Source organism: Neoarius graeffei, chromosome 11 (assembly GCF_027579695.1).
Source record: "Neoarius graeffei isolate fNeoGra1 chromosome 11, fNeoGra1.pri, whole genome shotgun sequence".
In the NCBI taxonomy this organism is placed as follows: domain Eukaryota; kingdom Metazoa; phylum Chordata; class Actinopteri; order Siluriformes; family Ariidae; genus Neoarius; species Neoarius graeffei.
Window position 1 is genome coordinate 62,283,126 of NC_083579.1, and position 23,390 is coordinate 62,306,515.

General features: G+C 42.8%; 1 protein-coding gene across 1 annotated transcript; it reads left to right on the forward strand.

Moving 5' to 3' along the window:
- The first annotated feature begins 16 nt into the window (after positions 1 to 16).
- si:ch73-340m8.2 (tyrosine-protein kinase SRK3) lies at positions 17 to 11,577 on the forward strand. Its single transcript, XM_060934547.1, has 9 exons — positions 17 to 439; positions 2,019 to 2,140; positions 9,387 to 9,553; positions 9,647 to 9,806; positions 9,917 to 10,069; positions 10,176 to 10,231; positions 10,373 to 10,526; positions 10,618 to 10,746; positions 10,842 to 11,577. The coding sequence occupies exons 1-9, from the start codon at positions 156 to 158 to the stop codon at positions 11,060 to 11,062; spliced, it is 1,446 nt and encodes a 481-aa protein (XP_060790530.1). The 5' UTR covers positions 17 to 155; the 3' UTR covers positions 11,063 to 11,577.
- The last annotated feature ends 11,813 nt before the right edge of the window (positions 11,578 to 23,390 follow it).

The window sequence follows — 23,390 nt, forward strand, 5'->3', positions numbered from 1 at the left end:
TGCATAGTTATAACGATTACTGTTCTTGTTGTTTTCAACTAGAACCTAAACAAACCGGTTTTGCTGCTACTAACATGTTGTGTTAAGAAACCCTTGGCATATCAGTCTACATTTAACAACAGCAGGGATGGTGTCCTCAGATACACTCGGAAAAGATGGGCAATAGTGCCTGCTCTTGCTGTTTGCTGTGTTTGAAGGAAAAGGAAGCAGTTATAGATGTGCACAAACTAGTGTACAAATCGATCTGCGAATACCCCTGTAATACCCTGAGTGATCTGACACTCAGAAGAGGTGATATCTTGGAGGTGATTGAAGAAGGGGAACGCTGGGTATTCGCAAAGAAAATCTCACCTCAGCATGACAAGAAAGGATTTACTGAAGAACAGATCCACGTACCAAGAGACTTTGTTAAACCAGTGGATAGTTTGGAGGCACAGCCGTGAGTATTTACACTGATGTGATGGGGAAAAAATGCCATAAATTATATACATTTATTCTCCATAGTACTCTTTAGGTAAATATAAGAAAAAAATATGTCAGCTGTATTTGAAAAACTTTCTACAATGCTTTTGCTAACTTTCTTGCTACAAGCTTGGAACAAACCGCAGCAGACACTTGTAGGTTCCTTGTACTGACTCATATTGCAGCAATGAATCCTGTTACTATTTATTCTGTAGTGAAGTATGTGGCCTGAACAGATTTAAAATACTCCTTGAAATAATAATTCAGACATGGAGCAACTCATCTGGTTTCTCAAGTTCCGTTGCTGTTCTATTGTGTAGCTCCTGAGAGCTATATGATGTATTGTATAAAGTAAAGAATGACATGCTGCCTGCTAATATGACAGACCTGTTTACCATGTATTTACAATCTCAGAAATTCAGACTTTTTTATCAACAGATTCAACACTGTGCATTATGGGAAACATTCACTTTGATACTTTGGCCAATATTTGTGGTCAAAACTAGATAGTAATGACAAATTCTGTATCTTCCTTTAAGTCACACATAAGAAAGAAGGATCTTATATCTATAGTACAAGGCAGCTGTGCCTCATGCTCTGCATGTCAAAGTTAGGACGTCCTTTCCAAGTTTTATGGTATATGTTTAAGATGATAGATAGATAGATAGATAGATAGATAGATAGATAGATAGATAGATAGATAGATAGATAGATAGATAGATAGAACAACAACTTTTTGATCACATGTATACTTGTGAAAATCCTTTCTGCATTTAACCCATCTGAACCAGTGAACACACACACATGCACACACACATGAGCAATGAGCACACACACATACCCAGAGCAGTGGGCAGCCGCGCTACAGCGCCCAGGGAGCAGTTGGTATAGAAATATATATTTTGGATTTATTTCTTTCTTTCTTTCTTTCTTTCTTTTATTTATCTCATCTCATTATCTGTAGCCGCTTTATCCTGTTCTACAGGGTCACAGGCAAGCTGGAGCCTATCCCAGCTGACTATGGGCGAAAGGCGGGGTACACCCTGGACAAGTCGCCAGGTCATCACAGGGCTGACACATAGACACACAGCCATTCACACTCACATTCACACCTACGGTCAATTTAGAGTCACCAGTTAACCTAACCTGCATGTCTTTGGACTGTGGGGGAAACCGGAGCACCCGGAGGAAACCCACACAGACACAGGGAAAACATGCAAACTCCACACAGAAAGGCCCTCGCCGGCCATGGGGCTCGAACCCGGACCTTCTTGCTGTGAGGCGACAGCGCTAGCCACCGTGCCGCCCTTCTTTTATTTATTTTTTTATTTTTTTATTTATAGCTAGTGTCCCCAATTAGTAGGCTACTTGTGGTCAGCTATAGGTTTGACACTTTAATAAAATTGTTGATTGATTGATTGATTGATTGATTGATTGATTGATTGATTGATTGATTGATTGATTGATTGATTGATTGAGAGGTGTTTTGTGTGTTAGAGAAAGTCTAGGAATACTGATAATACAACTGGGGCCAAACTAAAATAATTTAATTACAGATGGTATTTTGAAAACATCACAAATCGCACTGGGGCCAAAAGATGTCTTCTGAGACCAGAAAACAGTGAGGGTGCATTTCTTGTGTGGAGAAGTACAGAGAATAATTGCTTCTACCTTTCAGGTAATCACAGTTTCCTACAAACTAAAAAAATTTATATATACAGTGGGGCAAAAAAGTATTTAGTCAGCCACCAATTGTGCAAGTTCTCCCACTTAAAAAGATGAGAGAGGCCTGTAATTTTCATCATAGGTACACTTCAACTATGAGAGACAGAATGGGGGGAAAGAATCCAGGAAATCACATTGTAGGATTTTTAATGAATTAATTGGTAAATTCCTCGGTAAAATAAGTATTTGGTCACCTACAAACAAGCAAGATTTCTGGCTCTCACAGACCTGTAACTTCTTCTTTAAGAGGCTCCTCTGTCCTCCACTCGTTACCTGTATTAATGGCACCTGTTTGAACTCGTTATCAGTATAAAAGACACCTGTCCACAACCTCAAACAGTCACACTCCAAACTCCACTATGGCCAAGACCAAAGAGCTGTCAAAGGACACCAGAAACAAAATTGTAGACCTGCAGCAGGCTGGGAAGACTGAATCTGCAATAAGCAATAAGCTGTAAGCAGCTTGGTGTGAAGAAATCAACTGTGGGAGCAATTATTAGAAAATGGAAGACATACAAGACCACTGATAATCTCCATCGATCTGGGGCTCCACGCAAGATCTCACCCCGTGGGGTCAAAATGATCACAAGAATGGTGAGCAAAAATCCCAGAACCACACAGGGGGACCTAGTGAATGACCTGCAGAGAGCTGGGACCAAAGTAACAAAGGCTACCATCAGTAACACACTACGCCGCCAGGGACTCAAATCCTGCAGTGCCAGACGTGTCCCCCTGCTTAAGCCAGTACATGTCCAGGCCCGTCTGAAGTTTGCTAGTGTTAGGACTTGGACTTTGTTGGCCTCTAGAGGCCGCTATCATTCCTTTTTGTTGTCATGTTTGTTTTGACTGCTAGAGGCCGCTATTGTTTCTGTGTGTTGTGTTTTGTTTTTCCATGTGCCTTGTGCTCCGCCTAGTCCTCATTATTGTCACCTGTGTTCTATTTAGTTTGTGTATTTATACTCCCTCAGTCTGGCCTCTAGTCACTGAGTCTTTTTGTTATGCTGTTTAGTGCTAGTTACCTCTGTCCCATGTGCCTTGCCTATGTCCTTGTGTTCTTTGTATTTTTGCTTTCTTTTGGACTTTGTGGATTTTGTTTTTGACTTTTTGGATCTTCTGAGCATTTGGATTTTTACCCCTTCTTTTCTGGTTATTGGCTTTTGTATTGACTTTGAACTTTTGGATTTTTTATTTTTTCCCTTATATCTTCTGAGCATTTTGGATTATACTTTTTGGATTTTTTGCATTGTAAATAAACTGTTTTTGCTACTCTACTTTCGCCTCATGCCTCTGCACTTGAGTCATTTCCCTGGTGGCCTAGTGGGGGTTTGCTGGATCACTACACCAGCGACCCGGGTTCGATTCCCAGCAAAGCCCTAACAGAAAGACTCCATCATGACCAACTCAGCAGAGGCTTCGTCAACTCTCTACCCAGCCAACCTTCAGGGAATTATGGCTGCTTTAACGTGCTTCGGAGCTCTCATGGACGTACACTTGCAAGCCAACGTGAGGCCCTTGCTTGTCATGAGGTACTGCTTCAGCAAATTGGGAAAACCCTGGCACAGCTGACTCCTCTGTCTCCTGTTCCACCATCTGCTCCCTCTCCAGTGTCTCCTGCCATGCTGTCTCTTCCAGCTTGCGAACCCTGCCTTCCTGCACCACAGAGGTATGACGGCAAGCACAGTGATTGCCGAGAGTTCCTTACCCAGTGCCAACTCACCTTTGAGCTCTAGCCTACCCTACACTATGGATCACCACAAGATTGCCTTTGTGATAACCTTGTTAGCTGGTAAGGCACGAGCTTGGGCAACAGCCATCTGACAGGGACCCGAGTGCTCTGATTTCAAGCTGTTTACAGAGGAGATGCTTCGTGTTTTTGACCAGGCAGACATCAGTAAGGATGCAGCCAGGAAGCTCATGTCCATCCGACAAGGAGGAAGCGTGGCAGACTACGCCATCTCGTTCCGGACGCTCACAGCAGTAAGTGGATGGAATGAGACTGCCCTTGTTTCAGCCTTCCACCATGGTCTGTCTGATCCCATCTGGCCTCTATCGGATGCCCAAGTGACCTCGAAACACTGATCTCACATGCCATTCATCTTGACAACAGGATTAGAGAGCGCCGCCAAGTCCAGAGCTTCCCCGGCCTCACCGCCTCAACCTGGAGCCCGTCTACCTCCTCCAGCGACTGTCCGGAGCCCATGCAAGTGGGCCGTACCCGTCTTTCCGCATCTGAGAGGGAGTGCAGAAGGAGGGACAAGTGCTGCATCTACTGTGGCAAGCCTGGCCACTTCCGAGCATCATGTCCCGAACTCTCGGGAAAAGGACCGCCCCGTCCAGCCGAGGGAGGGTTGTGACGGGGCCTGCCCTATCTCCCGAACTTCCTGGCCAAGGAGTCTACATCCCGGTCTCCATCTCCTGGGGTGAGTCCGTCCACTCTTGCCAGGCCTTGTTAGACTCCGGGGCAGCTGGAAACTTTATGGATGTTCACTTCGCCCAAAGAATCAATGTCCCGACTGCACCTCTTGAAGTCCCACTGTCTGTGTCTGCCCTGAATGGCCAAGCCTTAGGTGACAGAAGAGTCACCCAAGTTACTTCTCCAGTCTTTCTCCAGTCTCAAGGTCACAAAGAAGAAATATCCCTGCACCTTATTCATTCACCAGAGTTCCCAGTCATTCTAGGCCTTCCCTGGCTTACCCGCCACAACCCTCGTATAGACTGGGTAACAAGCCAGGTTGTGGAATGGGGTCCTGCATGCTATGCCTCTTGTCTGCTCTCCAGCTCTCCTGTGTCTTCTGCCGAGCCTTCTGATCTCACCGAGTTATCTCAAGTTCCCACAGAGTACTGGGATCTTAAAGAAGTTTTCAGCAAGAGCAGGGCTGCCGTTCTTCCTCCGCACCGTGCCTACGACTGTGCCATCGACTTGCTTCCTGGGGCTACCCCTCCTCGCGGCAGACTGTTTTCCCTCTCTCAGCCAGAACGCAAGGCCATGGAGTAGTACATCAAGGATGCCCTGGCCTCTGGGTTCATTCGACCCTCCACCTCACCCGCTGGTGCCGGCTTCTTCTTCGTCGGCAAGAAGGATGGGGGGCTCCGGCCGTATATTGATTACAGGGGCCTGAACAAGATCACTGTGCGTAACCGTTATCCCCTTCTGCTGATGTCCACAGCGTTCGATCTGCTCCAAGGCACTACTATCTTCACCAAGCTGGACTTACAGAATGCATACCACCTCATCCACATCCAACAGGGAGATGAGTGGAAGACTGCCTTTAACACCCCATCAGGGCACTATGAATACCAAGTGATGCCCTTCGGACTCACCAATGCGCCAGCTGTCTTTCAGGCCCTTATCAATGACGTCTTGAGAGACATGATCAACCTATATGTCTTTGTTTACCTCGACGACATTCTGATTTTCTCCAAGACCTTGCAGGAGCATAGCCACCACGTCCGCCAGGTTCTCCAAAAGAACAATATGTTTGCCAAAGCCCAGAAATGTGAGTTCCATGTCCCCGAGGTCTCCTTTCTGGGTTTTATTGTACAAATGGGACAACTCCAGATGGATCCAGCCAAGACCCTGGCCGTCCAGGACTGGCCCACTCCCAAGTCCATTAAAGAAGTTCAGTGGTTCTTAGGGTTTGCTAACTTCTACCGCAAGTTTGTCAGGAACTTCAGTTCTGTAGCAGCGCCCATTTCGGATCTCACCAGAAAGACAGGTGGATCCTTTGTCTGGTCTCCTCAGGTGGAAAAGGCATTCAGGGACCTCAAGCAACGCTTCTGCACGGCACCCATTCTGGTCCTCCCGGACACTTCACAACCATTCATCGTCAAGGTAGACGCCTTGGACAGTGGCGTCGGCGCGGTCCTCTCTCAACGTTCGGATGGAAGGTTGCACCCCTGCGCATACTTCTCCCACCGCCTGAGCCCTGCGGAGTCCCGGTATGATGTGGGGGATCAGGAACTGCTCGCAGTTAAACTGGCCCTTGAGGAGTGGAGGCACTGGCTGGAGGGAGCATAACATCCATTCCTGGTTTGGACGGACCACAAGAACCTGGAGTACCTCCAGCAAGCCAAGAGACTTAATCCATGACAGGCTAGGTGGGCCTTGTTCTTTAGCCGATTTAACTTCACCCTATCGTACTGCCCTGACTCTAAGAACACCAAACCGGACGCGCTTTCCAGGCTATTCTCGTCCAACAACAGGGAAAGTGAAGTTGGACCTATCATCCCTGTGTCCCAGATTGTGGCCCCTGTCCGCTGGGGTGTTGAGGAGGCCATCCGACAAGCTCAACGCCAGGACCCCGGCCCTGGGACGGGGCCACCGGGCCTCTTGTACGTCCCTCGTCAAGCCCGGGCCAAGGTTCTCCAGTGGGGTCACTCGTCCCCTCTCACCGCCCACCCGGGAGCTCGGAGGACCCTGGACTTCTTGAGAAGACGCTTCTAGTGGCCAAGCATGGAGAAGGAGGTGAGGTCATTCGTCCTGTCCTGCGAGGTGTGCACCAGAAGCAAGAACCCATGACAGCATCCCCAGGGCCTCCTGCATCCTCTGCTCATTCCCCAGCGTCCCTGGTCCCACGTGGCAGTCGACTTCATCACGGGTCTTCCTGACTCACAAGGTAACATTGTCATTTTGGTTATCGTCGACAGATTCTCTAAGGCCTGTCGCTTTATACCGCTGTGCAAACTCCCTTCTGCTCTTGAAACTGCCAAACTTATATTTACCCATGTCTTCCGAGTCTTTGGTCTCCCACAGGACATCGTCTCAGACCGGGGGCCCCAGTTCTCCTCCCGAGTGTGGCGCGGGTTCTGCAAACTCATCGGGGCCACTGCCAGCCTCTCTTCTGGGTTCCACCCCCAGTCCAATGGCCAGACTGAGAGGCTCAACCAAGACCTTGAAACCACCCTGCGAGGCCTGGTGATGGATAACCCGACATCGTGGAGCACCTGGCTGCCATGGGCAGAGTACGCCCACAACACCCTGCAGTCATCGGCCACCAAGCTGTCGCCGTTCCAGTGCCAATTCGGGTTCCAGCCACCTCTGTTCCCGGACCAGGAGGAGGACGCTGGGGTGCCCTCAGTCAACCAATATGTGAGATGGTGTCGCAAGACCTGGATCAAGGTCAGGAGGACCCTCATCCAGACCTCCAGGGCTAACCAGACTCAGGCCAACCGCCATAGAAGGCCTGCCCACGTTTTCCGCCCTGGGCAGCGGGTTTGGCTGTCCGCCAAGGACCTTCCGCTGAGGGTGGAGAACCGCAAGCTTGCTCCTCGCTACATTGGCCCCTTCAAGGTGGTGTGCAGGGTGAACCCTGTCGCCTACCAGCTCCAGTTGCCCCGGACTCTAAGGATCAACCCCACATTCCATGTTTCCCTGTTGCGGCCCGTACTGTCGTCCACGTATGCCCCTGCCCCTAGGAATCCCCCACCCCCCCGCATCTTCCAGGGTCAGACTGTGTTCACTGTGCGCCGCCTGCTTGACTCCCGCCGGGTCCGCGGTGGGCTCTAATACCTAGTGGACTGGGAGGGCTATGGCCCTGAGGAGCGCTGTTGGGTCCCCACCCGGGACATTTTAAATAAAGAACTTTGTCGGGACTTCCATTTGGCCCATCCTGAGCGCCCTGGGAACATCAGGAGATGCTCCTTAAGGGGGGGGGCCCTGTTAGGACTTGGACTTTGTTGGCCTCTAGAGACCGCTATCATTCCTTTTTGTTGTCATGTTTGTTTTGACTCCTAGAGGCCGCTATTGTTTCTGTGTGTTGTGTTTTGTTTTTCCATGTGCCTTGTGCCCCGCCTAGTCCTCATTATTGTCACCTGCGTTCTCTTTAGTTTGTGTATTTATACTCCCTCAGTTTGGCCTCTAGTCACGGAGTCTTTTTGCTATGCTGTTTAGTGCTAGTTACCTCTGTCCCATGTGCCTTGCCTATATCCTTGTGTTCTTTGTATTTTTGCTTTCTTTTGGACTTTGTGGATTTTGTTTTTGACTTTTTGGATTTTCTGAGCGTTTGGATTTTTACCCCTTCTTTTCTGGTTATTGGCTTTTGTATTGACTTTGAACTTTTGGATTTTTTTTATTTTTTCGCTTATATCTTCTGAGCATTTTGGATTATACTTTTTGGATTTTTTGCATTGTAAATAAACTGTTTTTTGCTACTCTACTTTCGCCTCACGCCTCTGCACTTGAGTCATTCCCCTGGTGGCCTAGTGGGGGTTTGCTGGATCAGTGACCCAAGTTCAATTCCCAGCAAAACCCTAACAGCTAGAGAGTATTTGAATGATCCAGAAGAGGATTGGGAGAATGTCATATGGTTAGATGAAACCAAAATAGAACTTTTTGGTAAAAACTCAACTTGTCGTGTTTGGAGGAGAAAGAATGCTGAGTTGCATCCAAAGAACACCATACCTACTGTGAAGCATGGGGGTGGAAACATCATGCTTTGGGGCTGTTTTTCTGTAAATGGACCAGGACAACTGATCCGTGTAAAGGAAAGAATGAATGGGGCCATGTATCGTGAGATTTTGAGTGAAAACCTCCTTCCATCAGCAAGGGCATTGAAGATGAAACATGGCTGGGTCTTTCAGTATGACAATGATCACAAACACACTGCCCGGGCAACGAAGGAGTGGCTTCGTAAGAAGCATTTCAAGGTCCTGGAGTGGCCTAGCCAGTCTCCAGATCTCAACCCCATAGAAAATCTTTGGAGGGAGTTGAAAGTCCGTGTTGCCCAGCGACAGCCCCAAAACATCACTGCTCTAGAGGAGATCTGCATGGAGGAATGGGCCAAAATACCAGCAACAGTGTGTGAAAACCTTGTGAAGACTTACAGAATGTTTGACCTCTGTCATTGCCAACAAAGGGTATATAACAAAGTATTGAGATGAACTTTTGTTATTGACCAAATACTTATTTTCCACCATAATTTGCAAATAAAGTCTTTAAAAATCAGACAATGTGATTTTCTGGATTTTTTTCTCATTTTGTCTCTCATAGTTGAAGTGTACCTATGATGAAAATTACAGGCCTCTCTCATCTTTTTAAGTGGGAGAACTTGCACAATTGGTGGCTGACTAAATACTTTTTTGCCCCACTGTGTGTAATTATATATATATATATATATATATATATATATATATATATATATATATATATATATATATATATATATAAAATTAAATATATGTATATTCTGTCTCATTTTCAGTCAAGAATGGGCCCTATGCAAGGCATTACAAAATTAGGGAAACAGAATCTGACAAGCGGTTTTACCTTGTTAGTCGGAAAACATTTCAGACCCTTCCTGAGTTAGTGCGATCATATTCCAAACATCAGGATGGACTTTGTGCACGCCTTAACCTCCCTTGTATTATGGTATGTATTCCAGTAATACAAAGTGTTATCTTTCACATTTAATAGAGTAAACGCCATGCCATGTGCTCCCTGCATATAATGTTTTACTTTCAGCTGGACAATCCATCTCTTCCCAGCCTGTCATATGAGGAACAATGGGAAATTGACCGAAACTCTTTGACAAAAGTGAAGAAGCTTGGCAGTGGGGAATTTGGAGAAGTGTGGCACGGGATGTGGAACAATATGATAGACGTGGCTATTAAAGAGTTTCGAGGTAACTTAATAAAATGATCATCACAGATATGTTACCATTTTCAGTTCAATCCAAGAAAGGGTGTGTTTGTGTGTTAATCACATGTGAGTCACTTTGCACCTTTCTCACAGTTATCAGCCCAGATATTCAGACAGAGATAAAGATCATGAAAGAACTTCAGCATAAACACCTACTCAGGCTGTATGCTGTGTGCACTGTTGATGAGCCCTTCTGTATTGTTACCGAGCTCATGAAAAATGGAAGCTTGAAGAAATACCTGATCAGTAAGCGCAATAATGTTATAATGCTGTTAATTTCGGTCAACAAAATGATGAAAAAAATCTCAAGATATGAATAAACATTGTTAATATCCATTTCATTGCGTTTTAGGTCACAAAGAGTTGAGAGATGTTGAGTTTACACTCATGGTGGACTTTGCAGTGCAGGTATATTGATTAATCTGGATCATAATTTAGTTTATAAGAATTTTCAAGATGTTTACAAAGCCAGCCATATATACGGTAAGGCTCCATCAAGCTATTTTAGGAAATGAAAAAAATTTGCTTAAAATTTGATCATGTGTTAAGATTACAGAAGGGATGGAATATTTGGAGAGCAAGAACATAGTTCACAGAGACTTGAGAGCTGATAATATCCTACTGACTGAAATGCTGTCTTGCAAGATAGCAGATTTTGGATTAGCTCAGTTTATTTTTCCCCAGGATCAGCAGTTATCTTCAGGTAAGCAGCATGCGTATCAAAAACATTTACTTTAATCATTGTAATTCAAAGATTGGAGAAAGCACCAATGTAAATGTTCTCCGAATGATAGGTAAAGTCCCAATAAAATGGATGGCACCTGAAATCTTCGCTGGAAAGGACTACACAAAAAAATGTGACGTCTGGTCTTTTGGGATCCTCTTGACTGAAATTATAACATATGGAAATGATCCATACCCAGGTAAATGGAAAAGAATGAATGAGAATGCATTCAGGACTATTTATTAAGTATTACTAATCATGGTATCCCTCTGCACCTTTTTTTTCTGAACTCAGACATGGACAATGTGGCTTGTATTCAGGCCATTCAGAGGGGAGAAAGGATGGAACGACCATCAGACTGCCCTGTAACATTGTATGATATCATATTACTGTGCTGGCATTCCAACCCTGATGAAAGGCCAGCATTCATGGAGCTTCACGATAAGTTAAGTGCTCTGATCCCAGAACCTGTTGTGGTGCTTGATGAGAACTTTGCTACTGTAGATATAAACTGATGCATTCTGGACTTTTGGTGTGGGGTTTATTCATTTTCCTGATGCCTGGAATAAACTACTGCCTCAAATATATGATATCTACATTTAAATAAAAACCCTACAAACATATTCCAACAAAATGCTGCTGCGGTAATATTATCTGTTGGGATGCTAATGTTTTTAAATCATTTTTCTAAAGTGTTGGTCTTGCAGCATTGTCTTTAAAACAAAAATACAAGATGTGCTTTTGTATTGAATTTCCCTTTAAATCAATATTTTGGCTGTGTTCAGACTGAAAAAGCTGACTGTAAGGGTGACTGATACATCTGCAGTGATGTCTGATTTAGTTATTACCAAACTGAACTGAAAGAAAACCCTTTATTGATCATGGACGCTCGATATTTAAATTGTGCCAAAGAAATAAACCAGAAAGCAAAAATAATCTCCATCTCGACCGAACCATGCATTCCAAATTCATCTCATCTCATCTCATTATCTGTAGCCACTTTATCCTGTTCTACAGGGTCGCAGGCAAGCTGGAGCCCATCCCAGCTGACCACAGGCGAAAGGCAGGGCACACCCCGGACAAGCCGCCAGGTCATCACAGGGCTGACACATAGACACAGACAACCATTCACACTCACATTCACACCTACGGTCAATTTAGAGTCACCAGTTAACCTAACCTGCATGTCTTTGGACTGTGGGGGAAACCGGAGCATCCGGAGGAAACCCACGCGGACACGGGGAGAACATGCAAACTCCGCACAGAAAGGCCCTCGCCGGCCACGGGCTCGAACCCAGGACCTTCTTGCTGTGAGGCGACAGCGCTAACCAACTACACCACCGTGCCGCCCGCATTCCAAATTTATAAAATCAATTTTTAAAAATGAATAAAATCTATGGCTGTTATTTCATATAACATTGAACAGCTACTGCTATGCAACAGGGTCCATATGACTAAACTAGTTAGCTAACATAGTCACATCACTGTATGTACACTTTTTGTCTTTAGACAGATGAATAATACCTGTTTCAGATGGAATGATGCAAGTTAGCTTTAATCCTTTTTCCCCATCTAAAGATATTCACACTGCATAGGTGGTGGGATTATCAAGATGATGTAAGTTATATGTGGATCAGGATAGATGTGTGCCATGACTTTTGTTGAGTTGACTCAACAAAAGTCATGGCACACATCTATCCTGATGCATATATAACAGAACATATCCTTCCATGATCAATACCACTTATCCATCAGGGTTTTGGTGGAAGCTAGAACCAATCCCAGCTGACTTTGCACTTTGCACATGCACTCCACACAGAAAGGCCAGAGCTGGCCATAAGCTTTGAACCCAGAACATTAAAGGTCCGGGTTCGAGCCCCGTGGCCGGCGAGGGCCTTTCTGTGCGGAGTTTGCATGTTCTCCCCGTGTCCGCGTGGGTTTCCTCCGGGTGCTTCGGTTTCCCCCACAGTCCAAAGACATGCAGGTTAGGTTAACTGGTGACACTAAGGCTACATCCACACGACAACGGCAACGAGATTTTTTTTTTAAATATCGCGCCCACATGGGCAACGGATCAGTAAAATATCAGGTACATATGGCAACGCAACGCTTGCTGAAAACGATGCAATACACATGCCACACCTCTAGGGGCGCTGTGAGACGGTCCCATCAGAGACACCAGAACAATAGAAGAAGTAGATGCATGCACATAAACCCCTTCTTCTGTAGCATCAGCCACATAAAGTTTTGATTATTAATCAGTAGCGTAAAACGAAAGACGCGGAAAGAGGAATGAATGGGGGTAGATGGAAGCCGGTACACCAACATTCTGATATCCTCCAGAATTCTTTAATGGTCTAGAATAAATTGAATGCTACACGTTGATAGATTACTTTGTTCTTCTACGCCCTTTTTGAGGAATGTATTGTCGGACTTAAACCAACATCTGAAGAGATGAGATTGCTCCTTTTTTTTCCCTATTTTTGCTGGCGGGATTGTTTTTGTTTTTGGAAAGCAGTGAAAATATTTTGGAAGCGCGTTTCATGAACCAAGTTATAGGATTTGTTGACAACTCGCATCGAGTTCGTTACACTTCTACCTGGCGTGAAGCACTGACAGTCATGTGGTTGTGACGTCATTGTAAACAAATCCGTTCTACTCATCCAGACGACTTCGCAACGGCGCCGTTGCCAGATTTTTCCACTCTGGAACCCGTTCTCAAAAGATTTCGTTTTGGGGCACTCAAAACGCCGGTGCTGTGTGGATGCCAGGCCAAAACGATAAACAATTTTATCAGATTCACCTGAATCCGTTGCCGTGTGGACAGGGCCTAAATTGAGCGTAGGTGTGAATGTGAGTGTGAATGGTTGTCTGTGTCTATGTGTCAGCCCTGTGATGACCTGGCGACTTGTCCAGGGTGTACCCCGCCTTTCGCCCATAGTCAGCTGGGATAGGCTCCAGCTTGCCTGCGACCCTGTAGAACAGGATAAAGCGGCTAGAGATAATGATATGATATGATATGATATGATATGATATGATATGATATGATATGATATGATATGATATGATATGATATGATATATATAAAACTGAGCAATCTGTGCAGCTACAGGCACTTATGAACTGCTTGCTTTTTCAATGTTTATATTTTATTAAACATACAGTATAGTAACATTATTCTACAAATATTGGTCAAATGCTTTAAGTACCATGCTTAAAAAGAAGTTTAAATGTTTAAAATGCGGTACCAACCATAAAGCAGCATCAGAAAATCTTAGCCACAAATAAAACACAAATCGGTAAATAACACATGTTTTTCGTTTGTACTCAAACTTCTCAGTGTAAAGTGTCAGTCAAATTCCTTCATTAGTTCTCACTGTCACTACTCTGTAACATCATTATTAACAATTACAACCATAACCATTTATATGCACAGTAGCCTATATGATTATATATCACACCTTATTTTTTTCATGCAATTGCATTTTACAGATAAATATTAATATGAATATATTCAAGTAAGTCTTTAAACATCTTTAATCTTTAAACACCCTGATAAAAATGTGACGGTAAAAATATGTCGGGACTCTATGAAAATTAGAGTACATTTGTATTCCATGCTGTAAAATATACTGTATAACAAATGTATTTCTAGTTTTGTCTGCTTTAAATTGTTTGTATGTTGTTTGTATTTTTATAATTATTCATTTTTAAAACATTTCCTTTAAACTGTTTCTGCTATAATAACCACACACTGTAACTATGCACTTAATATTAAAATGTACTCAAATAGAAGAACATGTGTTTCTGCAATTATTTTCATTTTCAGGTATTCTAACTTTATTTCAGAAACTAATATCTCGATCAGTTGTCTCAATGCAGAAATGTCACTGAAAAATAAAGTGCACAAATTAAAGTCAAGTGAGGGATTAAAACGCCACTTCATCCACCGTAACCTGGATTTCTCTGAACCTTCTTTGTTTAGTGACCCTGACTGTTTTATTCTCTTGGGTGAAACTTGATAATTTATCATCACATTCAATCAATGACTATAAATCTTGATCAGTCAAACTTTCCATAAAACTCTGAATATCCTGTAGCTTTTCTTTCATGGTCAAATCCTTGGAGTATTCCAATGATCCTGTTTGGGATTCAATTGATGTTTTTGTTATCTGTGTAATAAGCTTACAGTCAGAATTTTCACCACAGATTTGACTCGGATGATCAAGGCCCTCTGCTTGGTTCTCAATACTCTCTGCTCTCATGCCAGTTTGATGCTTTCCATGAGTTCCATAATCATCCATGTCTGCCTGGTTACAATCCTCCTCCTCAGAGACCAGCTGTCCCATTACAGATATGCTATCTTTCTTTTTGGTTGGCTTCTGAATATATGTCTCACCTTTGCTCTCGTGTGACTCCTTTCCAACCTCATTTTCTGCCTCAGTAGATTCACTCTGATTTTCATCTGCACTATTTACAATGGACATCTTAGCATCACTCTTTCTTGGGGTACCACCTTGCTCTGTTTTTTCACCTTCTGTCATTTTAGCTATTTCACTCTTTCTAGGCTTAGCTTCATCTGCAGCAGCCGGCGCATTATCTTGTGCTCGCTCATCACTTGTCGCATTACTATTCTCAGCTTCTTCTGATTCATCCCTGGATGTCTTGTCTTCTTTGGCTGATTGTGTTTCCTCTCCTGTTCTATTTTCTGTTTCCATACCCTCTTCTGGTATCTCTGCCTTCTCTTCAATTCCATCAGTTTCCTCTTCTTCAGCGTCCCCAGATTCACGCCCTTTATTTGTTTCCCCTTCAGACACCTCCTCTTCAGCTCTTTCATCATTTGATTCTTTTTCTCCCACTGGATTCTCTTCCCCCTCTTCAATGTCACTGCTTTCTATTTCTTTTCTTTCTGCAGCTCCTTCATCTGGTGGATCTTTTTCCATTGCTACCTCTTCACCTGCTGTTGTGTCTCCCTCTGTTTCCTCTTCTGCCTCTTCATTCTCTCTATTCATCACTTCCTTGTCCTTCTTATCTGTGCTGTTGTCCTCCAAATCCTCTCCCGTTTCATGTATTTCCCTTTCTGTGTTACTTTCTCCATCAACGTTGTTATCAAACATGTTCTCTTCTGCTGGCCGCCCATCATCTTTATAATCAGATGGTCCTTCGTTCACTGTCCTACTTCCTTCATCATTTATTACCCCTCCATCTTCGTCTTGATTCTTGCAGGCCTGAATTCCATGCTCTGTGATGATTTTGTGCTTAGCCTCCTCTGCCATAAGGATATCATCTTCGCCTATCTGGCTTGTTGTATATACTTTGGCCTCCTCGTTAGCCACTTCTAAATGATTTTTATCTTGGACATTGGTACTGTCAGTACCCTCAATCCGATCTTTTTGTTCATGCAGCTTGGATTGTACTGGCATAGTACCAGGGGGCTCCTTCTTTTTTTGCAAGATTTTCCTAAGATCAAAATCCTTAAGAACTGGAGCCACACTCAAAGTTTTATCACACTGGCTGACTCTAGATGTCATCTTCTTTTTCATGCATGTGTCACATGGACAGTATTCATCTTCACTGCGCTGGTCACTGAATTTAGTACCTGAAGCAACATTTATGTCTTCACTTCTTGAAGCGTTAATGAGTTTATTCTGCATCACTTTAAGACGTCTTCGCCGTTGCTCAGTTTGGACAGTAGAATCTCTAGAAAGCATGCTGATTGGTGGTCTTGGTGTTCTACCTGCTCGACTTTGGATCTTCTGGAGTTCTCGGTTTATAGTAGACTGAATCCTTTTATGAACCTCTTCTTTCAGTTCACTGATCATTACATCAAGTGTCTCGTTGTCATTTAAATCCCACCTTACTTTGAACTCTGCTATTGCATTTGCATAGTGAGACATAAATTGCTTTTCCAGTTTCTTCAACAAGCTTAAAACCCATAGTGGATCTGGGTCTTGTGAAATTCTCTTAGTTAATTGACCTTTCTGATTTGATGGCGTTCTTGAGTCGTTATTTTCTGGTGGATTTGTTTCTGGTGGATTTCCATTATTCTGAGAGGTCCTCGTGGAAAATGTTAATGCTATATCCTTAATATCTTTAATATGTTCATTAGTCTGAAAGACAGCATCTGTGGCTTTATGGCCTTCAATTTTTTGTGCTTCCTTGCCAAATTGTTCATGCTCAGGACTGCATCGGACCCTCTCAGCAATGTCTGGAGTTATAGGGTCTGAATTGACAAGTGAAGTATTTAAGTTTTCTGGTGTAGCAGATAAAGAGTCACATCCACCCCTCATAATAGCATCTCCTTGAATCTGTGGGAAGGCCTTCTGTTCAACAATTAGTATTGTTCTGCCTTGTGCTGTTTCTGATTTTTCGAGCCCACCACTGATGCTTCCCTTGCCAGACCCTATGGAACCACTGCTTAAATCTATCCCTGATGATGATCTTGGGTTAAACTCATCCTCTACTGAATGAACTTTTGTTTTCTGCTCATTTTGCACAGTTTCGTAGGGTCTATTAATCCATAGTGACTGGAGAGTGCTTATTATTTCACTGTATTTATCATATATCTTTGGATCTGGGTCAATCAATTGTAAACTAGCAAGGCAGTCTAATAGTCCTTTGGCTGATGTGCTTAATCTTCTCCCATATGTTGGTGAAACTTCAGGCAAACTATTGCATCTGTCCAATTTTGGGCTTAAGAGGACCTTCATGACCTGTATCGAGGATTGACAATTATTTGTTAAACTCCCTCTCTTAGTTAATTTCAGACTGGGGTGACTGCAATCTCTGTTGGCTGCAATAGTTTGAAATGTCTCATTACATGACAGTTTTGCATCAAAGGTGGTATTTATATCTTCTGTAACAGGATCTGCACCTTCAGGCCCACATATTTCTTGAGATTCTTTCATTTTCATTGGCTTTTCAGACTGTTCTCTGATTTCATTTTGAAAACATCCTTCTTCTTTCACAGCAGGTATGGGAAGGAGAGTTTCATCATGTTGCTCACTGAATTCATCCTCCATTTCATACATAGGATCATCGTTCGGTATATTTTTAAGCCAGTCATTAATAACATCCGTAGGAGATGCATTAGGTAAACAGGATGGCATCAGTGGTTCCTTATCACGATTCTCAGTTTCGTTCTGTGATGTGGTGCTAATTTTCCTTTGTTTAAAACCGCTGGTGTTTTTACAGTTACTGTCAATATGCTGCATCTCTTCAAGAATATAGTTTTTGCCCAATGTGTTTGATCTTGATCTTCTACCATCTGATTTTGCATCAGTATCCTTTTCCCTAAATAGTTCTGGACTGTGAGACAAAACACTCTCAGCTTTAGAATCTGGAGAGGTGCAGTTTTGTGACGCTTCAGACTTAGTGACATATTTATGCTCGAGTGGAGGTTTCTTGTCTAATTTGGATGTTTTTAAAGAAATCACACTAGTGGCACTGTTAGAATCAGTTTTCCTGGCTTCTTTTATTTCCAGGTTTGAGGAGGATTTTTCTTTGCTCTTTGTACTATATTGATCTGTAGATGTAGCAGCTCTGGGGGTGGTAGTCTTCCCTGAGATCATTTTAATTTGACTAGATTTTGAAGAACTTCCAGATACAGTTGAAGCTTTGTTTGTTTCACCCTTATCTATATTTTTATTGATTGCTTGAGTGCCATGTTTATACATTTTTATGGATTGAGTGTTTTTACGAGTTGAGTTCTGCTGTGATTTCTCTGATGACACTGATGATGCAGGTGGCAGTCTATGATCACCATCATTTTGTAAAAGCTGGACCTCTTCCTTGCTTTCTGTCTTTGACTTGGTCGATACGATGCTTTCAGATTCAGCTCCCAGGACAACTTCAGGATTCTTGCATGAGTCTTCCACAAAATTAGACAATTTTGACTTCTCTGAAACTGTAGAACTTGTAGACACAGCTGTTTTGACCTTCTCTCTGGTTTCTGCTGTTGCTGAATTGTTAATAGCCTGATCTAATACAGAGGGTTCAAAGGTATATTTCTCTGACAAACATCTCGGTTCATCAGTGATTTGTGATGTGGTGCTCATGGATCGTTTACTGAGGTCCTCAGACCGCTCTTCTGCACCAAGTCCAAGAGAGACAGAAGCTGTTGATGTTGGACTTAGGGGTACATCTATCAGGTCGTGTGCAGCTGGAGTGGGAGATTTTGTAGATTTGTTTTGTCCTGAGGGACTATTTGCTTCTCTTTGAACACATCTGCTTGAAGAGCAGTGATGTTTGTTAGATCTTGTTGATTTTGAAGATGCTTTAGAATGACCCGATTTTATACTTAATGACTGATTATTATTTTCAACTGCAATTGGTGACTTTGGTGTGCTTGATGTTTGAACTACGTTTATCATTTTGGGTGATGGAGAGGCCGCTGATAAGGAATTCCATGCACTACAGTTTGCATCATCTGTTGTTTGTCTAGATTCCTGCCTTGCAGACATATCAGTGGGATTCAACACTGACTCTAAATCTGCCTCTGAGCCTGCCACTGATTTTACTGAAACTTTGGCATTCTTGCACAGTGCAATTGTTGACCTCTCTGAATGTATTTTTTCATGATGAGTGTCAGTAATAGGGATTTTAGAAACTGGTGGTGAGGCAGCTGCAGTGTGTTGAAGGTTGTTTGAATTGTGGGACTTGTCAGACTCTTTAGAAGAGCGTGTTTTAGTTGACATTGCACTAGGGACTCTTTCGTTAGTGTCCATATCATAAGCTTGCATTACAGTCTCTGTTTCTGTTATATATTTCTGGGCCATATGCAAATTCCCAATTTCCTCAGCAGTTTGATTCTCTAGTCCAGATGTTATAGCTGGTATGTCATTGTTTGTCTTTGCAGATCCAGCTGATTTCACTGACATGGCACATTCGGCCCTTCCTTCTTCTACATCCTCTACGCCAGTATTTTCAGAAATCATTTCTGCAACAGATGACCTCTCACATGTAGGCTGGTTATTGGATTGTTTTGAAGCAGTGCAATGATTTGATAAATCAGACAATGCACTTTGGGGGCGAGCATGCCTGACCTCTCCATCCGTTATATTATTTTGAACAGGTTCAAAATTCTCTAGTATGTTTGAAATAGTAGGATCTCTTTGCAGTGTACAATGTCTACATTTATTAGATCTATCAGACCCGGGTGACTTAGATGATCTTTGACCAAGTGACTTAACCTCACCATCTTCCTCAGCTACCTGAACTGGTATATCGTGCATATTTGCTGGTACTGTTGATATTAATTTTCCACATCCACCACAACAAGGGCATACTGTGGACTTAAATGAGAAACATGTGTTTGTTGACGTGGCACTTACAGATCTATTCCCACTCTTTGTTTCCTCCTTGCATGCTTTCTGAGCACCACTGTCTGATATCACTGTCCTTGGGGAATATGTTCTAGTTTGAGATTTATTCGACACTTTGCTGTCATCAGACATGGAATTCTGAACCCTTTTGTTTAAACCACCCTTCCTATCAGATTCCACCAAGTCTGTTATTGCTTCTCTGCATTGGCTGCAGCAGCAGCATTCAGACCTTGAGGACGCTTTTGAAAGGGAAGATCTGGCACTGTCCGTACTATCATTGTCTGCATGACCTTCTTGGGGCACATCTGGTGCTGTATACCCACTTTTGGATTTTAATGGATCAGCAGAGCAGCTTGAGACTTCAGCTGATATGAAAGATGAGTGCAAATTTTGTGACTGTTGACTGCCATGGCAGTGTACACATGTAACATGTTTATCCTGTTCAGAACACCATTGGGATGCTCTTGATACGCTTGAGGAAAGGTCATCGTAATCATCATCCTCATCCTTTTTGAATGACTGGATGATGGATGAATTTCTGGTAGCAGAAATCAAATGTTCAGCTACTTTTGTGACTTTGCTCAAATGATCAAATTCTGCATAATCATGATGGTGGCATATTTGCCCAGCATTACTCTTACATGTGTCACTGGGTATATTACACTTTGTGGTGCTCATTGATACCTCACTCCCACTGCAACAACGACTTAATGAGCAATATTCAATCCTTTTGTCCCCCTCCTCAATAGTCTGTTGGAAGCAAGATGCCTTCTCTACCACATGTTCAGTATATTCCTCACTGGACCTGGAAACTGTATACACATTGTCCACAGATGCCTTTTGATGCATAATTCTGTTGGATGATCCAGCAGAATCAGAGGAACTCCTGGTTCCACTGGTTCCATCATCCTTGTGTAAGGGGTTTTTCCAAATGTCATATCCTTGACTCTGGTTGCAGCAATTTTGACAGTAGGATTCTATAAAGTTCATTTGATGACATTTTGGTGAACAGGCCACCTCAACCTCACATTCAGCATTGGACTCTGGTTCAGAGTATACAACTTTGCCTTGAAGACAATGAGGGTCTCCCTCTTGTAAAGAACTACATTCATTTGTAGATGTTGGCAACTTCTTGATTTCAGTGGACCACTGAAGAGTTTCATCATTGACTAGGCGGAACCGAACTTTCATTTCTACAGACATACTGCCATCTTTGTTCATGAAAACCCGTTTTTCAACATCATCATTCATTATGACTTCCTTTGTAACATAACTCGGCTGCCTTGGTGTCATGCCTGCTCCATTCGGGTAAGATTTTTCTGATGATAGGGAGAACCTTGTAGATTTGTTACTTGAATCTGACCTTGGATGGATGATACTTTTCTTGGCCTCAAGTCCAAAGTTCACTGTAAATACAATATGAGAAATCATAATGAACAATTTGTTTTACAACAAATAAACAGTTTATTGTCTTATCCATTGGTACTGATGTCTACTAATTCAGTATAACTTGTTAGTTTATATATTAATGTAAATCATGTTAATACATGAAGCAAGAAGATTTCATATATTTTCATATTACTGTTAGAAACATTTGCTCCCCAAAATAGAACAACTCTTCAAATTAATAAACAATGTCTTTTTTCCAGAAAACTACTAATTTATATCTCCAGGCAATACCATTTTTCTTGCTGTCGTGGCCCTCACTGTAGATGCTGGAGTGCGACATTGCACCTATCCCAGGCAACTTCTCCTCTGAGTTCTTTCTCAGATTCTCCAGAAGTAGGGGCTTTAAAGGCTCTCGGCCCACACACACTAGCACACTGGGACATTGCATCAGGCTCTGCGTACTATCAATCTGTGGGAGTCCAATTATAAAGTTATCACACAGGTGGTATTCATAAAAATATCTTTTAAGCTTTAAACTCTACATGTTTTTTTTTTTCATTCTATAAGCACCATCAAAAATATGGGTTATCATTTAAAACATATTCCCTTTGGCTCTTATATTGATTTTTAACAGTAGAAATGTAATAAAAATCAAATTAATAGGTAACTATTTGTGAGAAAAATGTTAGATTAAGGTTTAAAACTAAGCATATTTAAAATCAAAATATTTTTGATGACTAGAACATCTCATAATATTCTAGTCAAATCGCATTTTGGTTACAACACTGCCTCCGAATGTAACAAGAAGCTCTTTGCCGCATGATGTTTTACTAGTGCCAACTAAGGCTCAAGAGCAGAAATACTGGCTAACCTTCCGTCCTTCCAAGGTGTATAGCTTCCTGACATGACACTGCATGAGTTCTGAAATCTCATCCATAAAGACACGAAGACTGCGAGCCTTCTTTCTGCTCAAAACGATGGACCTTCTCACTGCAGGATCATTGTTTTTCACCAGCAAAATCCTCTTTGGTTGTCGATGGTAGTGATGGCCAGAACGTCCTGTAGGTGGCTCGTCAGGTCGGGAAGGCTTTCTAAGGGTGTTAAGTGGGTAGCTGTGGTGCCAAACAGCAGGCCATTTACATGCAGCCTCCATATCGATTGGCTTAACATAGTGGCGATCAGAGCACAGGTAGCAGGCCCCGTCCTGTAACTGCTCCAGACTCTGAATAGTGTGAGTTCCTTTGGGTGTAGTGATCATGCGCACACCAAATGGCAAAGGCATTTTCTGCGAAAGGTCATCCAGCAAGGCATCAAAGCATTTGAAGCTCCGCTTATGAATGGGCATTTTGATACCACTGAACTGGGTGTCTCCACTTTTGTAGAAAGTGATTCTCTTGGCTGGGGTGGCAGTGGTCACACTGGAGAAATGAGACAAGGAATCATTCCTAATCTGGGAGCTTGCATTGGAGAAGCTTGCACTCAGCATTCTTCCTAGTTGTTCAACTCTGCAAGAGAGAAATTCTGTATCATTAACACTCCAAAATTCTTCTAAATAAAGGCTCAGTCTACAGTGCATTATTTTTTTTAAAATATCATGAATAATGCTGTTTCATTTGCAAACAATAGAAAAATTATATTAAATGACACCATATGATGTGTTACCTTTAAGGGAAATATAATAATAAAGAAAAAAAATGTTAGTCCAACAGATTTTCATGCCAGATGCTCAGATTATGGATTTTGAGTTATACCTGCTGCATTAAACTACCAAGCCTCTGTATGCAGGAAATACAAACCAAAGTGAAATTGGACCAAGGAAAGTCACTGTAAACCTGACATGAAATCATGTGTGCGCAACCCAAAATGGTCTATTTTCCATGCACTGACTACAGATGATACAGAACCTTGTGACTCCATCAGGAGACAATCTCAACTGTAGATTATTGGCGAATTTCCCAGATTTGTTGAGCAACAGACCACAAAATGCTTCTCGGAAGGTTAAGAAAACACGTGAACTATTAGCGCCGTCAAGCGAATGTTGCATGAAAACTGCGCTCGCATGATCGATGCATTTTCACTGCAAATCAAAATGCCATTCATCGATTTTTATGGCCGAAGGAAGTGCTATACT

Excerpts from the sequence above, each read along its gene's own strand:
- si:ch73-340m8.2 (XM_060934547.1), top strand. The coding sequence starts at position 156 with ATGGGCAATAGTGCCTGCTCTTGCTGTTTGCTGTGTTTGAAGGAAAAG. Across the intron at positions 440-2,018 it reads GATAGTTTGGAGGCACAGCC|ATGGTATTTTGAAAACATCA; the intron begins GTGAGTATTTAC and ends ATTTAATTACAG. Across the intron at positions 10,527-10,617 it reads GGATCAGCAGTTATCTTCAG|GTAAAGTCCCAATAAAATGG; the intron begins GTAAGCAGCATG and ends TCCGAATGATAG.